The following is a 25,758-nucleotide window of genomic DNA, read 5'->3' on the forward strand; positions in this document are numbered from 1 at the left end:
CCATTGTCAAACCCACCCTCCTTAGCAGATTCTAATCAAACTGGGGAGATAAATAGGGAAGATGTGCCAGAAGGTGGAAAGTAAATAGTAGCTAAAGCTTCTTGGAAGAAACCTAGGAGAAAAGTGGAGTAAAACCACAGAGTAAAGTCTTACTCTCCACTGTCAAAAAAGAAGAGCCAGCCGGGCGTGGTGGCGCGCGCCTTTAATCCCGGCACTTGGGAGGCAGAGGCAGGCGGATCGCTGTGAGTTTGAGGCCAGCCTGGTCTACAAAGTGAGTCCAGGATGGCCAAGGCTACACAGAGAAACCCTGTCTCGAAAAACCAAAAAAAAGAAGAGCCGGCAGTGGTGGCACACGCCTGCAATCCCAGCACTAGGGAGGCAGAGGCAGGCGGGTTGCTGTGAGTTCAAGGCCAGCCTGGTCTACAAAGTGAGTCCAGGATAGTCAAGGTTACACAGAGAAACTCTGTCTCAAAAAACCAAAAATGTTTTTAGAAGTCTGTGTTCATGAACTGGGAATGGTGACACAGACCTGTAACCTCAGCCACTAGGGAGGCTAAAGTGGAAAGGCTGCAAGTTCATGCCAGCCTAGGCTACAGAGCAGGACCAAGACCAGGGTGAGAAACTTAGACCCATCTCAAAATAAAATCTAAGAACGCGAGGGATGGGGCTGGAGAGATGGCTCAGAGGTTAAGAGCACTGGCAGCTCTTTCAAAGGTCCTGAGTTCAATTCCCAACAACCATATAGAATAGGCTAACCATATAGACTGTAGACTAGGCTGGCCTCGTGGTGGCACACCCTGGTAATCCCAGCACTCAAAGCGGCAGAGGCAGGCAGATCACTGTGAGTTCGAGGCCAGCCTGCTCTACAAAGCGAGTCCAGAACAGCCAGGGCTACACAGAGAAACCCTGTCTTGAAATTCCAATATATATATTTCTTAATTAATATTATTACAGCTTGAGTAAGGAGGGTCTCAGTAAACTATGCTGCCCTTGGATTTGTGGACTCATGCAATTCTCCTTAGGTCTAAAGGCAAACCCCACTGCACCCACCTAACATTATTTCTTAATGGTTTTTTTTTTTTTTCTAATTCAAATTTCAAGTTGGACACCAAGTTTAGCTGAGATGTAAATCAAGACATTGCACTCGCTCAGTGACTGTAGACAGAATGAGCGCCCTAAGTCACTGAGGGAGCTTCCTGAGACAGGGCTCCGCTGGGCAAAGTCCCTTCCCTGTGGACTAGTCACTGCCCACAGTGTGTGTCCCAGAGTCTTCACTCCTCCTTGCCTCCTCCCTTGTCTGAGGGGCTAGTGTGTGCGTGTGCGTGTGCGCGTGTGTGTGTGCGTTTTACATCTGAGTGCAGACACCTTTGGAGGCCAAATAAAGTGTGAGGCCCCTAGAACTAGAGTTATGGTCAGCTGTGAGCCACACAGAGTGGTGCCAGGACCTGAACCCAGGTCCTCTGGAAGAGCAACAAGACTCTAACCCACTGAGTCATCCTTCCAACCCCATTAACTTGCTTCTCGTCCCTTTCATATCACACAGGGAGACAGAAAAAAAAAAAAATGCAGGGGACTAAATCGAGACTGTACGAAAGGAAAGATGGCACGCCCACCCCGACAAGGCAGCGCGGGAGGCGACACAGCTCCAGGCTGGCCACACAGCTCTCCCAGTTAACCATCCATGCACTTCTACAGCGCCAGCAGTTTGGAAGAGGCTTAGCAGCTGGAGACCCTGAGACTCAGCTAGCTCTCTAGATAAGAGAGTCCCCAGAGGATGGCTCTGTACCAGTGAAGGCCGGGGACTTATCTAACTAATGGAGACATGGGCTGGAGACATAGGTAAGGGTGGAGCGCCTGCCTGGGGAGACCTGGGTCTGATTCCCAGAACTATGAGAGGGAGAGGCAACGATAGCTCACCTTCACCACACAGTCTGGAGATGGCTCAGCAGGTAAGAGCACTTGCTGCAGCCAGAGTGGTGGCATTTGGGAGGCAGAGGCAGGCAGATCTCTGTGAGTTCGAGGCCAGCCTGGTCTACAGAGTGAGCTCCAGGACAGCCAAGGCTACACAGAGAAACCCTGTCTCGGAAAACAAAATAAAACAAAGAGTCCTTGCTGCTCCTAGAAGACCTGAGTTTGGCTCATACCAGCCACTTACAGAAGATCACAGCCATTTGTAACTCCAGCTCCAGGGATCCAACAATGCCATAGGCATCTGCGTACTCCCCTATCCACTCCCACCCCCCCCCCCGCCTCTAACACACTCATTCTTCCTCCCTCCCTCCCCCCTTCTCCCCCCCCCCCCGCCAAAATCTCTCTCTCTCTCTCTCTCTCTCTCACACACACACACACACACACACACACACACACCACATACAGCCTGAGATACCAAGATACACACAATACATAGCGCCAGCATTCCAAAGTATTATTAAATTCCTTTTCTTTACTCAACCTATGTTTTTACATTAAGTACAAAGAGCTGGTTATCTCCTTTAAGTTAAACTAAAGTCCTTTTTTAAAGATTTCTTTTTCCATATGTCATAGAGGGACAGCCCAAAGGCACAAAAGGAAAACAGTTGTGGCAGGCAGCTTTACAGCCATGCTGAGCCCCAAACACTGAGCAGGAGCTGCATTCCTAGAGTGTCTCTGTTCTGTGTCACTTCGAATTTCTAAGTGACACTACAACAGGGCTTTCCCCTAAAGGCTCCTCCTGAGGCTGCACTTCCCACCCCTCCTCCAGAGTTACTAGCGCCAGACTCAAAGCAGGGAAGGCCACGGTGGCAGGTCAGATAGGAGAAAGCAAACTGCTCCTCTTATTTTTAGCAGTTAGTGGAGGATAGGAGGATCCACAAAATTCTGCTTTAAATTTAATAAAATATTCTATAAAATTTTTCAACTAAAATTTCAAAAAGTAAATAAATTCCAACACCATTTACAATTCCTACTCTTCGGGGTGGTTTCCTTCTAAAAATATCCTTCAGGTATTTCAGTCACACACACAGTGACCTTTCTAGTTACACTGTCACTCACAACCACTCTGGAGGCTCCTGGAGATCCTCACACAAAAGAGTAATGGAATAATTAACTAAAGCGGCCCTCTACTTCCTGGAGGCCAGATTCCGCTCCAAAGCCCAATGTTTAAACTCAAGTTAACAACCCGGAGACCAGCACATTCCGTTACCATTTCACAGGTGAGGAACCCACGCCCATTACGTGACTTGCTCAGGGACACAACTGGAGGTCTGGAATGGGTATGAAGCTAGACCGTGGCCTCCCACCTCTCACTCCTCCCACATACCACAGGTCTCCACTGCACGACCCTCCTATGATGACAAGGTGGCACCGCTGCTGTTGGTTCAGTAAGTCAGCTCTTGAACCCTGATCAAGCACTGGCCTCACATTCTCTCAGCAGCACAGAACAGACTGGACTCTGGTGAGGCGTACACAGTGGAAGACAGAGCATCCACCCAAGTAAGAGCTACTGTAGGGCAGGAGATAAAACATTCTCCCATCAAGAACACAAAGTCAGCCAGGCACAGTTGGCACATGCCTGTAATCCCAGCACTCAGGAGGCAGAGGCAGGTGGATCGCTGTGAGTTCTAGGCCAGCCTAGTCTACAAAGTGAGTCCAGGACAGCCAGGGTTACACAGAGAAACCCTATCGCAAAAACAAAAACAAAAAAACCCACACAAATTATTTGTTAGCACTTTTGGTAAATGCCTCCTGTGCACTGCACAGCTGCAAAAGATGCCCCACCCAATGCCCACCCTCAAAGACTTCCAGATATCCTTGGGGAAAAGCCAAGTGACAATTATGACACACTGTCAGGAGTGCACAGGATGAGAGTAGAGGCAGCAGAGGAAAGGGACACAGCCATCTGTGCCTGTCACAGCCCCACAGGGAGACTAATCCACAGAGAGCTGTATCTTTACCAGAAATAATATGAAAGCAAACTATGCTGTATTCACTTTGCTGCCTTCTTTTCTTTCTGTAGATATATTGTGTGTGTGTGTGTGTGTGTGTGTGTGTGTGAACTCTTGCACAAGCATGTGTATATGGTACCCAAGAAGCAGGTCCCCTGAAGAAGGAGTTACAGTTTTGAACTACCCAATATGGGAACTGGGGACTGAACCCAGGTCCTCTGGAAGAGCTCTTACAGACTGAGTCATCTCTCTAGCCCAATATCCACTGCTTTTTAAATGGGGTATATTTTTATTCTTTTCAGGGTTCACCATAGATTTATTTGTAGAAGCAGGTGGCTACTGACATGCATTGATTCCCTCTGTATTTACACTACATTTAGTGCAGATCTCACGTAACGCAAGCAACAAAAACAAGTCTTCAGGTTTTTCATTTCTTCTTTCACAGTTTCTAATGACAGGAACAAAAGCCATTATTATTTCCCACTAATCTCTAAACCTGAAAACACTTGGAAATCGCTCTGCTCCATCCTGCCTTCCCTCCAAGACCAGGTGACAAGGCATCTATCTCCCACTGGAAACACAATAAACTGAAAGAAAAATTCAGGCAAAGGAAACAAATCATGGAGAATGCTACCCAAGCCAGAACCAATTCCTTGAACTGCCACAAAGTGCCAGCAGTGCATGGGGAGGCGCAGCTCCCTCGAGGAAGGCGGTGGACCACGCAGAGAACTGGTCTTGTTCCTTCAGCACACCTGCTGCCAGGGCCACATCCTGGGAGCTGCCTCTTCTCCCGACATGCTCCGTCCACGTAACTGCACTGTCTTTTTTGCATTCTGTCTTCTTTGTTAGCCTCTCAATGAGGCCCTCGAGCACCACCGCCCATCTCCCACATCGCTAAGGCTCACCAAACCTACAAACAGTTCAGCACAAGCCAACTCTGTCTGTATACACAAATTTAATACAGTGAGAGAAAATGTGAAAAAAAAATTAACAACTGATGATTCCAAGCAATTTATTCAACCTTTCTGCAGACATGAAAAGTTTCAGATTAAAAAGTTGAGAGCTGGGGGCTGGAGAGACGGCTCAGTGGCTAAGAACACTGACTGCTCTTTCAGAGGACCTGGATCAGCTCCCAGCACCCACGTGATGGCTCACAACCAACTCTAACTGCAGTTCCAGGGGACCTGATACTTTCTTCTGATTCTGCAGGCATGTGCATGGTGTATATACATGCACTCTGGCAAAACGCTCATATACATAAAGTAAAAATAAATAACCCTCTTTCGTTTTTTAGTCGAGAACTGAGTACAATGGCATGTTCTGCAATCCCAGCACTTGGGAGTGAGAGCATGAGAGTAAATCCAAGGCTAGCCTGTGCTACATGACACCCTGTCTCAAAGGAGTGGGGGGTAGGGAGAAAACCGTACCTGCGTCCGCTCTAGCCATGCTCAGCTGCACATAAATGGGCATGAAGTGGGACTAGCCAGGTTGGAAAGCAGGCTGGAGCGATAAAGCGGGATGAGGCAGTGAGTGGGCAACAGTGGCTACGAGGAGGAGATGAAAGGCGCCTCAGAGCCTGACTCAGCCATCGCTCTCTCCCTACTTTCAGAAGGCAGCTCCTGGATCCCTGAAACAAATCCTGGTTTTGTTCGGCTTAGTAAGCTGTGCTATGACTTACAGTGGTCTTCTTATGAACACCTCCCCTCCCCAGAGACAGCCAGCCGTGTGCGCAGCAGCATTGTGCTTTCTTCAGTACTGGATTTTCAGGATGCAAATTCTATTACACCAGGCATTAATTACTGCCACATTCAAATCACTCCCAGGACCAACTGTGAAGACCCAGCACACTGAAGTGCCTCAACTGTGCTCAGTTCTGACTCGGGTTTCTGTTTCAGAACAGGTAGAAGCCAGCCAGGGTGAGGGAGAGGGGTGCACTGTCAGAAGCAGGCGGACCTGCAGGAACCCTCACTGCTTCCCTGACAAAGGTAAGTGTATCCAGATGAGGCAGGACAAGTCAGGACAGGCAGGCTGAGACAAGCCCGCTGGCAACAGCACCCTGAGGCAGCGGACTTGCTCATGGAGGCAAGGAAAAGACTAATGCATTTAAGCAGGGAGTAACTCGGACAGACCACCACTCCAGACACTATGAAGAACACAGCACTAAGGTGGGACAAAGACCAGCCAGGCAATGAGGACATTGAAGAAAAATGGACAAGTTCAGAAACATTTAATGGGTGCAGCAAAGAACTCTTTGGAAGTGAGGTATGAAGTAGTGGAAAGTGTAGACTTCAGGCCTGGCTATCTACATCAGATAAAATTCTATGAAACAGGAATATAAAAGATTTCATGAAAACAAAGCAGCCATGCATGAGGCCTGCATCTGCAGTACCAGCTCCTTGGGAAGCTGGGATAGAACTGTTTGAGCCCAAAAGTTCATGGCAGCCTGAGCCTGTATCCCAGCACTGGCAAGCTGGAAAAAGATGACTTCCAGAGGCTCTCTGGCCAACAACAACAACAAAAAGGATACAGAGCCACAGAAGGTGGTGACTGATTTCAACCTTTGGCTTCTATAGGCGCACGCACTGGAGGAGAGCTTTGGTCAAACTAGGTGCATGAAGTAGCTGCCGTGGAGCATGCCCATAATGCCAGCTCTTGGGAGGCTGAGGCAGGAGCATCTCTGAGGTCACCCTGAGATATATGGCGAGATTGCAATAAAAACACTAAATACAGACAGAAGGAGGAGGAGAACATGGCAGAGGAGCTAACCGCCAGCCCAGCACAGGGCTGTGGCATGGCTACTGCTGGCTGTTTCTTCATAAATTTATAATGAGAATTGGAAACTTTAAAAAACAAAGTAGAAAGATGAAAATTTTTGCATTTTGCGTAGAAGGGAGCATGTTTAAAACTGAGTTAAGGAAGGCATAATTTCTCAAGAAAGATTAAAGCCATTAAAAAAGGAGGCAAGTGGAGCTGGAGAGGTGCTCAGCAAATTAGAGCATTTGTTGTTTTAGCAGAGGATGCAAGTTTGAGTGCCAGCACACCTAAAGTACCTGTACCCACTGAACTAGCACAGTAGCCCAAAGGCCACAGTTTAAATTTGCATATCTTCTCACATCTTTAAATGTTATTCCTTGGCATTTTTAAATGCTTTCTTACATGTGTTATTTGAATCATTTTCTTAAATATAGGAACATAAAGTCAGTTGCACTAGAATAGACTGCAGAAAACTTGAATGCCTGACAAGAGGAATTTGGAGCCTCCAGTCCCACAAGATTTTACACCCTCTTCTGGCCTCAGCAGGCACCAGGCATGCCAAGTGACACACAGACATGCATGCAGGCAAACTACCCATACACAGAAAATAAATTTTAAATTAAAAACAAAACCTAATGCAGATAAAACAAAATAAATTACCAGGCAAGGTGGTGCACGCTTTTAATCCCAGCACTCAGGAGGCAGAAGCAGGTGGATCTCTGTGAGTTCAAGGCAAGCCTGGTCTACAAAGCGAGTCCAGGACAGGCAAGGGTACAGAGAGAACCTGTCTCAAAAAGCAAACAAACAAACAAAAAACCTACAAAGAAAAAACATTTTTTAAAGGCAGCAGCAGCAGCTGCCACAAAGTACTTTTCGTTGGAACAAGAAAGCTGTCACTATAACCATTGAGATGTAACAAGAATAAATTAATAATAAAAAATTAAAAAAAAAAAAGAAAGAAAGAAAGAAAGCTGTCACCTACACTCAAGAACAGCTTAGACTGGGATGCTTATTCCAGGTTCAAGGATATAAAGGTTTTGACTCATTTGGAAGACTTTTGCTTTGAGGCTGGAAAATGACCCAGGAGATAAAATAAAGCAGAGCAAGCATAGACACAAGAGTTCAGATCCCAAAGCCCACATAAAAGCTGGGCGGGTGTGGTGGTCACCTACAAACCCAGCACCCAGAAGACGAAGCTAGCAACCCCAGCAAAGCCAGCGCAAGACCAGCTAGAACTGATGAGCTCCAGGGTCAATGAGGACCCTGTCTCAATAGAGTGATCAAGGAAGACTAATGTCAACTTCAGGCCTCCAGAAGAACATGCTACACACACACACACACACACACACACACACACACACACACACAAACACACACACACGGGCTTTGTGACTTTGCTTTGAGAACACCAGGAGGACACCCTGCTCCCAAGTGCTTCCCTGTATGCAGCTATTGAGGCACTTAGGATCCACTGAAGCTGTGGTTAGCGGCATCATACCTAGGCATCATGGGAAGCTCTGGGCTCATCCCCAGTACAGCATAAAGAAATGCACAATAAGGGCTTAATACTTAGCACAGTGTACATTCTTGAAGCTCCAACAACTGGAAGATCAGTAGTTCAAGGTCATCACTGGCACACTGGGAGCTAAACCAGCCGGAGTTTCATCCTCCAAAAGACCCAAAGGGAGGGGCTTTTCCAAGCTATTCATCAACATTTGACTTGAGGGGAGGGGCTACTCAGACATCCATGTAAGGCCCAAGGTTCAAACTCAGATCATGAGGCCTGGTGGGCTGCTCCTTCACCACTGTTGTCACAGGTTCAAGACAGACCCTTCAAAAAGACCACACTTGGTGTGGTGGCACAGGCCTGTACTCAGAGCACTCCGGAGGCTGAGGGAGGAGGACCCTAAGTGCCAGGACAGTCTCACCAAGACAATAAGACCCTGTGTTGAGCAGGTGGGGAAGGAGGGAAAAGGCGAAGAGAGGAGAAGAGGGGAGAAATGGAGAAGCAGCAGCACTTCATCTCTCCACCTGAAAAGCAAGCAGAAACCACAAGCAGAGGCTGAGCACACACTGCTCCACCTTCAGTCTGTCACAACAGAACCAGAGACCCGCACACTAGCTGGCTCCAGCCACGGCCTCAGCTGCACCCACACCTACCTGGACTCCTCCCCGAGACCTGCGTTCCTGATTCAGGGGAAGGAATAAAGAACCGCTTGCCTTGCAAGTGTCAGAATAAGGTGGCGTAGAGCTCATCTGAGCCAGCACCTCTGTACTCATCTGCACAAGCCAGGCCCTGAGAGAGCAGCTTGCTCTATTCTATCTACAGCCACACCCTCAGCAACCCTGACAGTAGTGTCTCAGCCACAGGGTCCGCGGTACGCATTTGCTGAACAAACGAGTGCCCCCTAGACTGGGGGCAAGAGTCTTCTCAGAGACACACACATCACACACCAGTAATTTTGACCCAGAGCTCTCTCCCATCTTTAATCTCCATCTTCCTTTGGCTTTGGTTCTGCTTCACCTTAACAATACAAGTGTGTATGCAAGCTGGGTGGTGGTGGCACAGGCCTTTAATCCCAGCACTTGGGAGGCAGAGGCAGGCGGATCACTGTGAGTTCGAGGCCAACCTGGTCTACAAAGTGAGTCCAGGACAGCCAAGGCTACACAGAGAAACCTTGTCTCAAAAAAAAAAAAACCCAAGTGTGTATGCAGCAAAGCCGCTGCAGCGCGCATCACCTTCATAGCTGACTGAGAAATTAGCAGTGTGGACACCAGAAGGATCCAGAGCTGCTAGCTGGAAGGACTGTGTGGCAGGAATAACCTCAAGAATGGCTGTTTCAGCTGCACTGCATCGGGCTTGTTCATTCGGTTGGTCTGGGTTTTCTGTTTGATGTTTGGTTTTTGTTTTCTGAGACAGGACCTCACTGTGTAGTCCTGCTGGCCTGCACTGCTACGTAGACCAGGCAGCCTGCTACCAGCAAGCAGCCTCTGCCTCACTAGCGCTGGGATTAAAGGTTAGGCCACCATCCTCGGCTCCCAGTCTCTTTGTTTGGTGCTGGGGATTGAACCTAGGGTTTCATGCATTCACAAAGACGCTCTCCCACTGAAGTTAGACCCTCAGCTCCTTCCCTTTGTTTTGCTTTTTGGAAACAAGGTCTCACTGTGTAGCTTAGGCTGGCCTTGAGCTTTCAGTGATTCTCCTGCCTCAGCTTCCCAAACATGGGAATTACAAGAATGTGTCACATAATCAAATAAATAATAATTCGTACAGCTTTAATTTTATGACTACACCAAAAACACCAGAAGGATAGCAGCTGCCAAAGATCTGCATCTTTGATCCCACTTAGAGATGATGAGCCAACACCAAGAAGCTTCTAACACTGGTCTATAAAACTGACTCTTGTTAGCTGGGCATGGTGGCGCACACCTTTAATCCCAGTACTTGGGAGGCAGAGGCAGGCGGATTGATGCGAGTTCTGCCCAGTCTACAAAGCATCCAGGACAGCCAAGGCTACACAGAGAAACCTTGTTCAAAAAAAAAAAACAGCCGGGCGTGGTGGCGCACGCCTTTAATCCCAGCACTCGGGAGGCAGAGGCAGGCGGATCGCTGTGAGTTCGAGGCCAGCCTGGTCTACAAAGTGAGTTCAGGATGGCCAAGGCTACACAGAGAGACCCTGTCTCGAAAAACAAAAAACAAAAACAAACAATCAAAAAAAAAAAACAAAAACACTAAAAAACCACAACTGACTCTTGTTAAAGTTATTTTGATATAACTGTGTTTGTTTCTCGGTTTCTCTCTTAACCCAGCTATCACACAAATAATTGGGACACTATTATATTATTTTAACAAGCTTCACAGCACAAGAAATGAGCACTTATTAATCTATTCTTAGCCCTCTAAATTGATTTGCTTTCCTCCCATCGTATATCCCAGAGATACTTGCACTTTGTAGCTTTCCTGCTCTGGCACCTCTCTCCTGATGTCTCCTGGGCCTCTGCTCCTGGCCAAATCCCCTGCTTCTTTCCAGGCTGGCAGGAAGTCCAGCCCTATTCTCATCCTTGCTCAGCAGTTGGCTGTAAGCTGCTTTATTGGCATATCAGGGGACAACTGAGGAGCAGTGTTTACACAACATTGAGACAGGAGATTCTCAGAACAAGGATTACAAGTAGATACGTGGGTACAGAAATCAGCATTTGAATTACACAGCAAACTAATAAGCCCCAGGAGAATGTAACAGCACCAAAAAGCTTTTTAAGTGTGCTAGGGGGACGATGGTTTGCCACACAAACATAGGACCTGAGCTTGGCTCCCTAGCACCACATAAACACTGGGCACATGGCCTGCATCTGTAACTGGGAGGAGGAGGGGCCACAGGCAGATTCCTGGAGCTTACCAACCAGCCAGTCAGGCCAAGGGGCGAGCACCAGAATCAGTGAGATCGTGTTCATGAAAATAAAGTGGACAGCAACTGAGAAATACATTAACAGTGACGTCTGGTCTCCAGAAACACAAGCTACCACATGAGCATAACACACACACACCAGCCACACATACACTCAAAAATAACTAACCCTTGCCAGGCGTGGTGGCACAGGCCTTTAATCCCAGCACTCGAGAGGCAGAGGCAGGCGGATCGCTGTGAGTTCGAGGCCAGCCTGGTCTACAAAGTGAGTCCAGGACAGCCAAGGACACACAGAGAAACCCTGTCTTAAAATTAAAAAAAAAAAAACAAAAACAAAAACAAAAACCCTAACCCAACATGGTGAGAAAGAAAGAAAAATAAGCTAGTTTAAAGAATTTAGCTGGGCAAGAGAGCACATCTCTCGAGTGCTGAAGTTGAGGCCAACCTGAAGCACATATTAAGGCCTTGCCTTCTACCAAGAAGAGACTTGATACCCTATGAGTGTATACAGGGGGAGGAGGGCCCCCTCTGTCACAGTCATAGGGGAGGAGAGTAAGGGGAAATGGGAGGGAGGGAGGAATGGGTGGATACAAGGGATGGGATAACAATTGAGATGTAATATGAATAAATTAATAAAATATATTAAAAAAAAAAAAGACCTTGCCTTGAAAATTTAAATCCAAAGGGATTTTTTTTTTTGTTTGGTTGGTTGAGGGTTTTTTGTTTTGCTTTGTTTTGTTTTTCAAGACAGGGTTTCTCTGTGTAGCCTTGGCCTCCGCCTCCCAAGTGCTCGGATTAAAAGCGTGTGCAACCACGCACAGCTTCTTCTTTAAATTTTTAACAACTTCACATATCTCTCATCTCACTCAAAACTTTCAATCACTAATTTTTTCTGAATGCCCATACTCCCTCCCAATATTACAAAGCATCACAGCCAGTACTGCCAATGGCTCTACTTCATACCGAGGGTTTTCTCAAGGTTGGATGAGCACCAACTACACTCTCAACTGTATACAATTCAATCCTTAAGACAAACAGTATGTCCCATGAACCTGCTCTGCCAATGCACTGCACAGACCACAGCAATTCCAGGGTGATGCCAGGAGACAGCACTTTAGTCACACCACACACGGAGAAGCCAGACTCACCCAGTTAGTTGGTCCAAAGGAAGCACAGGTGTGTCTGGTTCTGAACCACAGCTCTGACAAAGCCTCCCCCAGGCACCCCCATCACATACCTAATGGGTCTCATGTAACAGCAAACCAAAGAAACAAAACTGTACTAACACAAGGAAGACAAGAACTGAGAGTCACAAAGAGACACATTGTCTCTTTCTGTCCACCCATGCTCTCAAACAAACACTGTCCCGGGCCATTCTGTGCCCAGCCCTGTGCTAAAAATTGGACAAAGAGGCTAAACCGAGCATGAGCTGGGAGCCCATGTTCCTGTTGGGGACCCGACAATGAATAGACCATTCAAGGCAGAGTCACTGGAATCCAGACAGGAAACCCAACTTTACTGAAAAGCCTTTCCTTTGCCCAAGCCCTCCCCTCAGCTGAAGCCGCCCTGCTGCTTGGTGATGGGGAACGGTGAGCGGGGGCCACACGCTCACCTGAGCCTCATAACCACATTTTGAAACCTTTCAGAAGCAGGCACGATATAATCTGCCTGTAAACTCAACACTTGAAGATGGAGGCACCCGACCGGGCATGGTGGCGCTTGCCTTTAATCCCAGCACTCAGGGATTAAACAAACAAACAAAAAGACTGAGGCATCCACCTGAGGGCAGCCTGGGTTATGAGAACTAAGGCAGCCCTGCCCCCAAAATCAAAAACAAACAAACAAACCAATAAATACCATCCCAGAGATCTACTCCTATAAGCAATTTCAAAGAATGAACAGTCTTCCCAGAGGACATATATGTATGAATGAGATCCAGTGTTCCCCAGACTCCACAACTTACACATAGACTCAGGCCCAAAGCAGCACACTAGAATAACAAGCAAGTCTGCTTCACATTCACTCCCAGCCTTGAGGGAAAGGAAACAGTAAACACTGAATAAATAAAGAAATTACCTTGTTTATTTTTCTTTTTAATTTTATGTGTTTTGTTTGTGTACCATGTGTGTGCAGTGCTTGCAGAGGCCAGAAGGGGGCCCTGGAATTGGTATTACCCGTGGTTGTGAGCCACTATGTAGGTCTTAGGAGTTAAACGCCCATCCTCTGGAGCCAGTGCTCTTAGCCTATTAGCCATCTCTCCATCCCCTAACCCTCTCCCATTTTAATACTCTTTGAAAAAGATAAAAGTAGTGATTAGAATATGTAAAAATAAAATGTAAAGGGACTTTCCCTCCAAACTGATAACTTGAGTTCAAGCCTAGAAGCCACGTAAAAGTCAAAGAGAACCACTACACAGATGGTGTCCTATGACCTACATGTTTGTGCTGACACACACACATAATAATAATAATAATAATAATAATAATAATAATAATAATAATAATAATAATAATAATAATAATAAATTTTAAGAAATAAAATAAGCTTGGCAGATGGCTCAGTTGGTTAAGTACTAGCCTACTACAAGCATAAGGACCTGAGTTCTGGGCCCCAGGACCCATGTGAACACTGGGCTCCCAAAGCATGCATTTGTAGGCCAGTATTCAGGGAGGGATCAAAGACAGGTAGATGCCTAGAGCTCACTGTCAATCACTGAGCTCCAGAATCAGAGACACTATCTCAAAAACATCACTCAAAACAGAAAATGACAAATACACCTGACTTTGACCTCTGGTCTCCTGAGGCACTTATCTATGTGCATCTGCACACACCTACAAAACACACACACACACACACACACACACAATCAACAGCTAAGCTTCCATCTTGCATAAGCCATTATTCTTCTGGACTGTCTGCTCTCTCAGCTAAATCACCGTCATAATTAGTACACAGATTTTAAAGCCTGGAAGTTACTTACACTAGTAACAGATATACATGACCCTGACTTGGGTCAACATGGCACAGATGCTGCAGAGTGGAAATCCGGTGGCTCTCATTAGGCTTCAATAAAACATCTGGTAAAACTCATGACCCCTAGGCCATTGGCACTAGCCCCCAAGCCGAGCAGCCTGAGTTTGAGCTTGATCCCTAGCTTCCAGAAGGTAGCAGGAAAGAACCAACCCTGCAAGCGCTCTCTGACCTCCACATATACACCATGCCCTCCCCAACACATGAAATAAATAACAAAAACAAAAATAAACTAAAACCTCAGAAGACAGCTAACATACCAACAAAGCCTGTAATTGTAGGGCAGTCGGTTAAACGATTCTGATACGTTTATTTCCTGGCTTCATGCCACTTTAAGGAAGTACTTCCAAGCATGAGGCCAATCAGCATGCAGGGATAAAAGGAAGTGTATGTGGATCTGCCTAAGGAACGCCCATGCGTACAGTGTAGGTTTACTCAGAAGGGGAAAGCCAATGTTGTCAGCACTCGGGGATGAAAGCTGGGCAGACTCCCATCTCAGGAAGAGGAGATGTCTGGGCAAGCTTCAGACTTTGCCCTAGAAAAGAGACAGTAACAAGTGTGCTGCTAGTTTTATGTCAACTTGCCACAGGCTAGAGTCATCTGACAGGAGGGAATCCCAATTGAGAAAATGCCTTCCTAAGACTCCCGATGTAGGCAAGCCTGTAATGCACTTTCTTTCTTAACTAGTGACTGATGAGGGAGGACCCAGCCCATTGTGAGTAAGTCATCCCTCCACTGGTGGTCCTGGGTTCTATAAACAAGCAGGCTGAGCAAGCTATGAGAGGAAACCATAAAGCAGCACCCTCCATGGCCCCTGCCTCCAGGTTCCAGGGCTGTCTGCGCTCCTGACCTGACCTCCCTTCATGATGATTCACTGCCTGGACGTGTAAACTGAAATAAACCCTTTCCTACCCACGCTGCTTACTGTCCCTACCCAACCAAGGTCATGGTGTTTCATCACAGCACTAGCCAACCTAACTAGGACAACCAGGGACAAGGAGGTGCCACCAAGGGACCAGAAGCAGGAACCCACATAGTGCAAAGCAGAAAGCCCTCACAGGTGGGCCCGGCAGAAGGTGACAATAGCCACAGATCAGGAAGGGGTATGCCCCACACACTACATTCTCTCCCTTTCCAATAGAAGTCTTTATTTCCAACACACTATCGCTCCCACAGCGCATGAGGGAAGGGTCCAGAAAGAACTGGTGTTTTTGTTCATTGAGGGTTCCTGGACACTACAATTAGTGGGCTTTCTACCTCAGACAGGGGTGCTGTCTTCCCTCTCTAACATAAAGACTCTGGCGGGGCATGCAGCTGCTCAACGAGAACCACTTCTCAGCCTTCCCAACAAGCAGCCATGGCTGTAGCCATGAGAGGGAAACCAAAAGACTGCGCAAACTTAGGCTGTCCAGGAAGAGTCTGACCTCCCTTTTCCTCCCCTCTCCCTCTGACCAAATGTAGACACTCACAGCCAAGAGAAGAAGCCCTGTGTTAGGGAACAGAGTATGAGGCAGTGCCTGGGCCCTAAGGAGTACAGAGTTGCCACACCAACCGTAGCCACCTACCCAGCCTTCTACTAGAGAGAAACCAACAGCTTAAGCATCTCTCTTATGACCATCAACCCAGTAGCAAACTGACTCCTCCAGCACCCTCAACTCCTCTCAACCCCACAGCCATCCCATTACCCCACAACTCCCATGTCATCCCGTCATCATGCTTGTGCAGTGGGCACTTTTGCTGGGCCATGTTCCCAAATCATGTTCGTTTTTAAAAGGCACTTAAAAAGGCAACTGAAGGGCTGGAGAGATGGCTCAGAGGTTAAGAGCACTGACCTCTCTTCCAAAGGTCTGAGTTCAATTCCCAGCAACCACATCTATAATGAGATATGGTCCCCTCTCCTGGTGGTATGTGTACATGCAGGCACAACACTGTATACATAATAAATAAATCTTTAAAAAAAAAAAAAAAAAGAGTGGTTTGTTTCTGCAGTGAGATTGCCTTAGAAAAAACTAATTAAAAAAAAAAAAGGCAACTGAACTTAACAGGTAGAATGCTCAAAGGGACATCATCATCAACAAGTATAACCAGATTAGCACATGGACAGGAAATGACCATGTCACACAACAATTGTTCAACAGTAATTACAGCAGCCACAGTGAGAGGTATCCAACTCCAGATATTACCATGTGGCGAGTACAGGGGAGGCCTCAGTAAGGCTCCCTAGGATAGCAAGGCCCACGTACACTCTGCCCTCGCTGTTCCTCAACAGGGCAAGAATGCATCCACCCCAAGGCCCCTGGCACCAGCTCCGCCCTTCACTGGAAACAATCTGCCCCCAAATAGTTCCTGCTGTCCCTCAAACTACTCTAAAATGTTCTGGGCTGGGGAGATGGCTCTATGGTTAAAGTACTTGCTGTAAAAGCAGAAGCCCCTAAGTTCAAGTCCCAGCACCCACAGAAGAGCCACATGTAATGGCTGTTCTTACTTGTCAACTTGACTACATCTGAAATTAAAGAAAACCCAAATGCCTAGGCACACCAGTGAGGGACTTTTTCTTTACTAAATCATTTGAAGTGGGAAGACCCACTTCTAATCTGCATTATTTTTGACTTATTGTTCGGGGTTTTGGTTTTTTGAGACAGGGTTTCTCTGTGTAGCCTTGGCTGTTCAGGACTCCCTTTGTAGACCTGCCTGGCCTCGAACTCACAGAGATTCGCCTCTGCCTCCCCAACGCACCACCTCACCTGGCAGGGTAGATTCACCTTTAGCCCAGATCTTCTGAGGTGGGAAGATCACCTTTCATCTGCATCATACTGTCTGTTGGCATCCTGTATAAAGGACCTGGAAGAAGGAAGCTGCCCTTCCAATTTAATTCCCAGCACCCACATGGCAGCTCATAACTCTCTATAACTCAAGTTCCAGGGGATCCAACATCCTCACACAGACACACATGCAGATGAAACAGCAGTCACAAAAAAAAAAAAAAAAAAAGGCTGCCACTCTCAGCAAGGATGGTGGTGAGGCACACCTTTCTTTAATCATAGCACTCAGGAGGCAAAGGCATCCTGGTCTACATGGGGGGGGGGTTAAAACCCCCTCCATGGCCTCAAGTATTTAAAAGCTTAGTTATCAAGGGGTGGCACTCTTTGAGAAGGATGAAGAGGTCTGGGCTTCTTGGAGGAAGTGTGTCACTGGAGGTGGGTTTGAGGTTTCAAAAGCCCACACCAGGCCCAGCATCTTACTTCTCTCTCCCTCAGCTCAGGGTGCAGCTCTCAGCTTCTTCTCCATGCCTGCCTCCGTGCTCCCCGCCATGACGATGGTGAACTAAACCTCTGAAACTTCAAGTCTCCAAGTAAATGCTTTTCTTTTCTAAGTGTAGCTTGGGTCACGGTGTTTCTCCACAGCAACAGAACAACGACTAAGACAAATGAGAAGTCTTATCTCAAAAGATAAGGTGGCAAGCAAGCAAAAAGGCATCTGACATCTACCTGTGGTACAGATGTATACACACACACACACACATTCTTCTAAGGCAAGTATAGTGTCACATGCCTACCGTCTCAGCTATGCAGAAGGCTGAGGCAAGATGACCTCTGAGCTTCAAGCCAGCCCGGGTTACGAGCAAGACCTCTCTCCCCTCAAAAATGCCAGTGATGAGTGACTTTAACCCCAACACTCAGAGCAGAGATGGGTGAGTCTCTGTGAGTTTGAGACCAGTCTATTCCTGGCCTGTCAGAGCTACATATTGAGATCCTATCTAAAAAAATTGTTTTTTAATTTCCCCAATGTGTTAAGGCTACAGAGATGGCTCAGTGGTTAAAAGCACTCACTTATAAAGCCGGGCGGTAGTGGCGCACGCCTTTAATCCCAGCACTCAGGAGGCAGAGGCAGGTGGATTTCTGTGAGTTCGAGGCCAGCCTGGTCTACAAAGCAAGTCCAGGACAGTCAAGGCTACAAAGAGAAACCCTGTCTTGAAAACAGAAAACAAAAAAACAAAACACCTACAAGATGGCTCACAACCACCTATTCATATCTACACTCAGGCATACACATAAATAAAAACAAAAACCACAAAAGCCACCCCTGAAACTGACCCCAGTCCTCTCTATCCCTTCAGGCTACTTTCTTTTCCTTTTAGGGTGTATCATCAAAGACATGATGTGTCTATGTTCGATCTGCCTCTTTAAGGAAAATGATGCTCCCTAGAAGCAGGTCTCCGTGGCATTAAACATGCAGCAAGCAGATGCCTTCCTCCTCCATCCCACACCACATCCAGGGCTACCTAAAGCCTGTAATCTCAGCCATAACAATGGAGAATAAAAGTCTGCTGTTTCCACTGTCCCTCCTCCCTACTCAGAAAGGCGAGTTTCTAATGGTGCTTTAGTAAACAAACTGAGAACTCCACAATTAGCCTCTAGATTGGGACCCAGATCCCACACTTAATTGGCTTAAGCTGCGGAGCTGGGATGTAGTTCAGTTGGTAGCATGCTTGCCTATTTACATGCCTTTCGGCAAGCTAATTAATTTCTGTTAACCTCGATTTTCCTATCTGTAAAACAGAGACAATAATAGCAAAGGTGTTAGGAGAGTTCAGAGGCTGGCACCAAGTACTCCTAGAGCTAACCTCACCTTTATCATTCTGTGTCTTCTTTAGGAGGAGGCAAAGGGCTGAGGGTATGACTCAACAACTAAAAGCAAACACTGCCGCTGAGCAAGGTGGCGCCCACCTGTAATCCCAGCACTCTGAGAGGCTGAGGCAGGTGGATCTCTGTGAGTTCGAGGCCAGTCTGGTCTCGAGTGAGTTCCAGGACAGCAAGGACTAAAACAGAGAAACCTTAAGCCGGGCGTGGTGGCGCACGCCTTTAATCCCAGCACTCGGGAGGCAGAGGCAGGCGGATCACTGTGAGTTCGAGGCCAGCCTGGTCTACAAAGTGAGTCCAGGATGGCCAAGGCTACACAGAGAAACCCTGTCTCGAAAAACCAAAAAAAAAAAAAAAAAAAAAAAAAAAAAACAGAGAAACCTTGTCTTGAAAAACCAAAACAGGAAAGAACCAGACTCATTTGGAGCCTCAGTATTTATTCCCAGTGTGCCTGCTCGCCACCTTCTCACTGTCAGGGCCTCAATCCCTCCTCCTCTGTCTCCCAGTGTGTACCACCTTCCTTCCCGCAGCTTGTTTTATACCCCTGCCAGTCATCTTAAGCCTCTGTAGACAGACACCCTGCAGGGGACAGCTCTGATGACTCCCAGTGCCACAGGCAAACAAACTCACAAGATCAAGCCCCATGACTTGGTGCTATTTTCTGAGACCCCTGTCTCACACCCAGCTCCCAGGACCCTTCTAGGGCAACACAGAACTTTTTTCTAAAGTCTTAAGCCCTCATGCCGTGAGGCAGTCATTCTTATGCTCCTGAATGCTTCATACACAACTCCCCAACTGCACTCGGCACAATAACTGTACTGTACCTTAAGACAGCTCTTGTCTTAGTTTCTGTGTGTGAGTGTTTTGCCTGCATCAGTGTATGTGTGCCACAGGTGTGCCTCGTGCCTGGAGAAGTCAGAAGAGGACACCACATGTCCTGGAACTGGAGATACAGCAAAAACTGAACCTGGGTCCTTGGCAAGAATACGTGCTTTGGGGCTGGAGAGATGGCTTAGCACTTAAGAGCACTGGCTGCTCTTCCAGAAGTCCTGAGTTCAATCCCCAGGAACCACCTGGTGGCTCACAACCATCTGTAATGAAATCTGATTCCCTCTTCTGGTGTCTACAAAAACAAAGCATTCATATACATAAAATAAATAAATAAATCTTAAAAAAAAAAAAGAATACATGCTTTTAACTGCTAAGCCAAATCTCCAGCCCCTATATTATACATTGTAGATTTCTAACTCTAACCCCCAATCCAATCCCCAAACTTATGGAGTGAACCACTTGAGGCTGGGGTCAGGGGAGTTGGTGAGAGAACACTAGTGCACACGAGTCAGTCAGCCCCACATCATGAACGCACTGGTACGGACACCACTTTATAGAAAATTAGGCATTTATTATTATGTATACAGTGCTCTGTTTGCATGTACTCCTGCAAGCCAGAAGAGGGCGCCATATCATATTACAGATGGTTGTGAGCCACCATGTGGTTGCTGGGAATTGAACTCGGGACCTTTGGAAGAGCAGGCGGTGCTCTTAACCACTGAGCCATCTCTCCAGCCCCTAGCAAGATACTTACATCAATGCTATGATCAATCTATGCTCAATTGTTAAACAGTGAAATGTAATACAGGGGCCTTTGGAATCAGGAGTCCTGAGTTTGAATTCTAACCATGTGACTTCTAAACAAGTCACTTTTGCCAACCTAAACGTTTCCTCACCTATAAAATACGGAAAAAAAAAATTTTTTTTTTTTACTTGTTCTTACTTCATCACACTGACTTACCAAAAGAGACAAGGGCTGCACCACATGGGCCTGGCCAAGTGCAGGCTTCTAAGACTGTTGAGAACTGTCAGCTTTCCCATTAGAATACTGCTGATCGGGGTTGGAGAGATGGCTCAGAGGTTAAGAGCACTGACTGCTTTTCCGGAGGTCCTGAGTTCAATTCCCAGAAACCACATGGTGGCTCACAACCATCTATAATGTGATCTGATGCCCTCCTCTGGCCTGCAGGTGTACACGCAGGCAGAGCACTGTATACATAATAAATAAATAAATAAATCTTAAAAAAAAAAAAAAAGAATACCGCTGATCTGTAATCCCCACACTTGGGAAGCTGAGACAAGAGGATCACAAGTCTAAGGCCAGCCTGGAATATATAGCCACACCCTGCCTCAAAAAAACAAGAGAGGAAAGCACTATTAAAAATAACAAAATAGCCGGGTGTGGTGGCGCACACCTTTAATCCCAGCACTCGGGAGGCAGAGGCAGGCGGATCGCTGTTGAGTTCGAGGCCAGCCTGGTCTACAAAGTGAGTCCAGGATGGCCAAGGCTACACAGAGAAACCCTGTCTCGAAAAACCAAAAAAAATAAAAATAACAAAATAAAACCTATAATCCCAGCACTCACAGAGGCAGAGGCAAGCAGATCGCTGAGTTTAAGACCAGCCTGGTCTACAAACCAAGACAGCCAAGGCTACACAGAGAAACCCTGTCCTGAAAGATACCATAAATAGACAGAATCCAAGGTCATATATGCTGCATTTGCGAAGAATACTCAACACTCTTCTAAAACTCTGGCCACACCCCAAGTCCCAGCCAGCCATCTCTCAGAAGTAGGTCATATAAAGATTTAGAAGAAAAAGAGAAAAGGAGAGAGGAAAGGTACAAATCATTTCAAAGCAATTTCATCACCACTGCTGAAAAGCAGTTTAAAGCGCCTGCCCTACTTCCAGCATTGCCTTGGTACAGGAAAACAACACGTGAGTAGCTAGCTGGAGCACAAGTATACTGTAAACAGTGATGCCGTGGAATGCTCGTTCTTCAAGAGGCTCAACTCAGTCACAACTCTGCTCTGTGGAGCTCCGGAAAGCACTACACAAATACCACACAGCAACGCAGTTAAACAACCCTCTCAAACACAAAACAAAGAAGGAAAAGAACTCAAGGTGGCCTATGAGAGACCCAGTCTGGTTAAACCAGCTTTTATTCTCTTCCAACTTGTAGTCACAAATATTTTCATTTTGCTAAAATACCAAACCCCGATTTAAGTCAATTTCCTAACTTACAGTGATCACTGAAAGGACTTTTAATTCTGAAATGTACCCTTGAACTGTCAGTAAGACACATGTTATCAACATAACCCACAACATCTGTGATACAGGTTTCTGCTAACACGGTAACAAACAAAAAGGCCTTTGGAAACATCCAATGCGCAGCTAACCCTGATTAAGGAAACTGGATTAAAGCTGGGCAAATTGGTACACAACTTAATTCCCAGCACTCATGGCAGAGGCAGGCAGAGCTCTGTGAGCTGGAGGCCAGCCAGAGCTACATTGTGAGACTCAAAAAAGAGGGAAAAAATGTTTTAAAAGAGTTTGTTCTAGCTTTTTTTTTTTTTTTTTGGTTTTTCAAGACAGGGTTTCTCTGTGTAGCCTCGGCCATCCTGGACTCACTTTGTAGACCAGGCTGGCCTCGAACTCACAGCAATCCGCCTGCCTCTGCCTCCCAAGTGCTGGGATTAAAGACGTGCGCCACCACACCCGGCTTGTTCTAGCTTTTAATGAGAAAAAATGACCAGTAATTGTAATGTCTTTGTAGTCAAGCCAACTAATTGGTTGACAATACCTTTATACTAATCCTGTGTTAGTGAATTTAATTTTTCTTCCTACCCCACCCCCCAGACAGGGCTTCTCTGTATAGCCGTCGCTGTTCTAGACTGGCTTTGTAAATCAGGCTGGCCTCCAACTCAGAGATCCGCCTGCCTTGCCTCTCTGAGTGTTGGGATTAAATTTTTCATATATGCTTTAGTGCTCGGTTGACCTTGAAAAAAACTTTCCTCTGTTTCTTCCACAAAGGTTATATATATGTGTTCCTTTCATGATCACTAAAAGAGTTACACCATGTCAAGAATTGAGCAAAATTGAAAACTACCTTCCAGATTATACAGTATCTTTGACCAGTCTAGACACTTTATTGGTTTGGAAAAAAAAATTAGTAAACACTCAAATCTGTAAAGGCCTCTAAACCAGAACTATTTACAAATCACAAGGAAAAAGGTGCTTTTTGGAAGTAAAGGACTACTTAAAAACACAGACTGTGTCTCTTTAGAATTAAAGAAAAATAGAAGGGTACTTTTTTGTTTGTTTGTTTGTTTTGTGTTTGTTTTTCAAGACAGAGTTTCTCTGTGTAGCCTTGGCTGTCCTGGACTAGCTTTGTAGATCAGGTTGGCCTCGAACTCTCAGAGATCCGCCTGCCTCTGCCTCCCGAGTGCTGGGATTAAAGGTGTGCGCCACCACGCCCGGCAGAAAGGTACTTTTTAAAAACTACATAAAACCAAATGTTTCTTAGTTAATCTCCTGACGTTTCCTAAAACTGCTCAGGACTTTTTCTGATATAAAATACACTCCTGCTGTAGCTGAGGAAAACCAAGTTAGTTGACATAAAATGAACAGTCCTGACTTACCAACAAAAGTATCCCAAGCCACAAACTTTTCCTACCTGACCCTTCACCCACCCATGTGCACGCTCCATCTCTGGAGGATGTTAATGACTAAACAGACCATCGCCAAAAGTGGAGCAGGGGCCTCTTCCAACGACCTGACGACAGATGCCTACTTTCGTAATACTGCAGGAGAAGCAGTGGAAGAAACTAAGCCAGAGGGGTCTTGACAAGAATGCTTTCAGTTGGTAAAAAGACAGGGTAAAGTCCATTGAGCCACGGGAAATTCCTTGTTCTCTAACTGCCATTGCTTTTCTGACAGTCCCACACAGGCCAACCCAAGTTTAAGGGGGAGGGGATCATAAATAAAGTAAAATACAATACAATACCAGAAGTCATTAGTAGTCTGTTAAATTCCTACAGTTTTACACTGTTAAGAATATAGAGTTTAATTATCAAGGAATCTGTAACTACCTCTCAATCACAAAGGTACTTTTGGTTAATTTATACAATGCGATGGCTACATGATGGCTACATGTATCTGGGATTTCAAACACTTCCTTTTCAATGATTTTATGTAAAACTGTTCTTTAAAACACCTGGACACGGGCGCCCACAATATGCCATGATCTAAATCTTGCCCCTCTTTCTTGAACACGCTTTTTAAAAGACTGAACATCTTCAAGATGCTCTCCTCATCTTCAGACCTTAAAAAGAGAAAAAAAACCAAGCAGAGATCCGAATGAAGAAACAAGGCAAGAGAATAAAGGAGAATAAAAGAAGAAACCCTCTCCGGGGTCTTGCACTCTCTATCCCTGGGGAATTTTAGTGATTGACTAAACACACCCGGGAGGCCATAGCCCAAAGTGGAGCAAAGGCTTCTTACAATATAACCAACCTGGTGATAATGACTACTTTCATAATATTTCATTAATTTTGAAAATGCCAATCCCCAAAGCCGACACCACTAGCGCAAAATCGTCCCCGTCCAAAGCGCCAAAGAGTTGCCAAGTAATCCTTTCAAGGTGCCCCCCCCTCCTCCCCACGCCCCAGCCTCCTCACCTCATCAGCGCTCAGCTCCTCCATCGTTTTCCTCTTAATGGTGAAAGGCGTTAGAGAGATCCTTCAGTTCTTGAGACCAGGGCGGAAGCAAAGGAGAGTGGAAGGTATCTATCGGGCTGTCTGGCCCCCCAGTGGGGGAGGTTTCAGAATTGCATAGTCAGAGGTTAAAAACTAAGAACACGAGGCACTGAATCGCCTTGGCTTCGGTCGCTCGGATCGCCCCAGCCTCCTCCAGCTGCAAGCGCCCTGAGCTGCCTCCTCTGGCCACCGCCGCTGCTACGGGGTCCTCTCCGGGCGCCACTGACTCCCCTCAGCTTTCCCAGGTTACCCAGAGCGGGCTGCGCGGTCTCCAGCTCGGCTCGTGCCCGCTGCGCGCCGTGTCTTCGTGGCGGTGACGCGGCAAGCTGCGTTTTTCTCCCGCAGACGGTGCTCCGGGTCCCACCCCTGGCCCCTGGCGGGAACGGCTCTGCTGCACACTGGATGCCCCCGAGGCGCGGCGACCCTACAGCAGCTCGGAGAGAGCCCAGCACCGTACCGGGAAGCCCCTCCCCTCTAAAAGCAGGCCAGGCTCGCCCCGCCTCCACGCAAGAACCCTGGTAGCGGGGGAGGGGAGGGATGGGACAGGCGAAGCTCTCGCTGTACGCGTAAAACCCTCCTACCCCTCCGAGCCTACTCTTACCCCCTCGCCCCACCAAGTATTATTCATCAAAACAACAGGGCGGCCATCTTTGAAAGGGATCACGTGACCCTCGCTGGGGAGGCGGGGCTTCTGGCTCCCGGACGCGGCAGCCAATTAGCAGCGGGCGTCGCGCCGCCGATTTCCTCTTCGCCAGCATCCTGTCCCCGCCCCCCTGCCCCACCCCCCTCTCCCCTCAGTGGCGCCAGGCGCGGGGGGAGGGGAGAGAGGGGCTGCTAAGCTAAGAAGAGAAGGAGGCGGGGCGGGCCGTCACCATGGAGACCGCGCGGAGGCGAGGGGCGCGGTGGGCGGGGCCCAGGTAGGATAGCTGAGAGTAGGATGAGCCGGATGGGAGATCTCCCTGCCAGGGCGCTCATGAGCGCCTAAGGTTTCTGCAATGCTGGTTTGTTCCCAGGTGGCTTCTGCTATCTAGTGACGTGGATATCCTCCAGGATGCTGCAATCCAGCCACCGACACTAGGAGAAGAGAGAAATCTGGGAAACGTGTGCTTTCTTTCTTTCTTTTTTTTTTTTTTTGGTTTTTTTTTTTTTGGTTTTTCGAGACAGGGTTTCTCTGTGTAGCCTTGGCTGTCCTAGACTCGCTTTGTAGACCAGACTGGCCTCGAACTCAGAGCGATCCGCCTGCCTCTGCCTCCCGAGTGCAGGGATAAAAGATGTGCGCCACTACGCCCGGCCTAATATATAAATCTTAATTGAGCAAAGTAACAGCACAATGAGAGTCCAGATTTTGCCACAAGTATATATTGAATGGCTTAGAAAAGCCATAATCTTCTTGTTCTTAATTGTACTTGAGACAGAAT

General features: G+C 47.1%; 1 protein-coding gene across 1 annotated transcript in view; it reads right to left on the reverse strand.

The window, feature by feature from the left end:
• Nucleotides 1-25,014, reverse strand: part of Ube4b (ubiquitination factor E4B) — a 102,757-nt gene extending 77,743 nt beyond the window's left edge. The window contains exon 1 of the mRNA XM_051172192.1: nt 24,263-25,014. Within this exon, the coding sequence (XP_051028149.1) occupies nt 24,263-24,286 (24 nt within the window). The 5' untranslated portion in view covers nt 24,287-25,014. The remainder of the gene's footprint in view (nt 1-24,262) is intronic.
• Between the last annotated feature and the right edge of the window lie 744 nt (nt 25,015-25,758).

This window comes from Acomys russatus, chromosome 29 (assembly GCF_903995435.1).
Source record: "Acomys russatus chromosome 29, mAcoRus1.1, whole genome shotgun sequence".
NCBI lineage: Eukaryota > Metazoa > Chordata > Mammalia > Rodentia > Muridae > Acomys > Acomys russatus.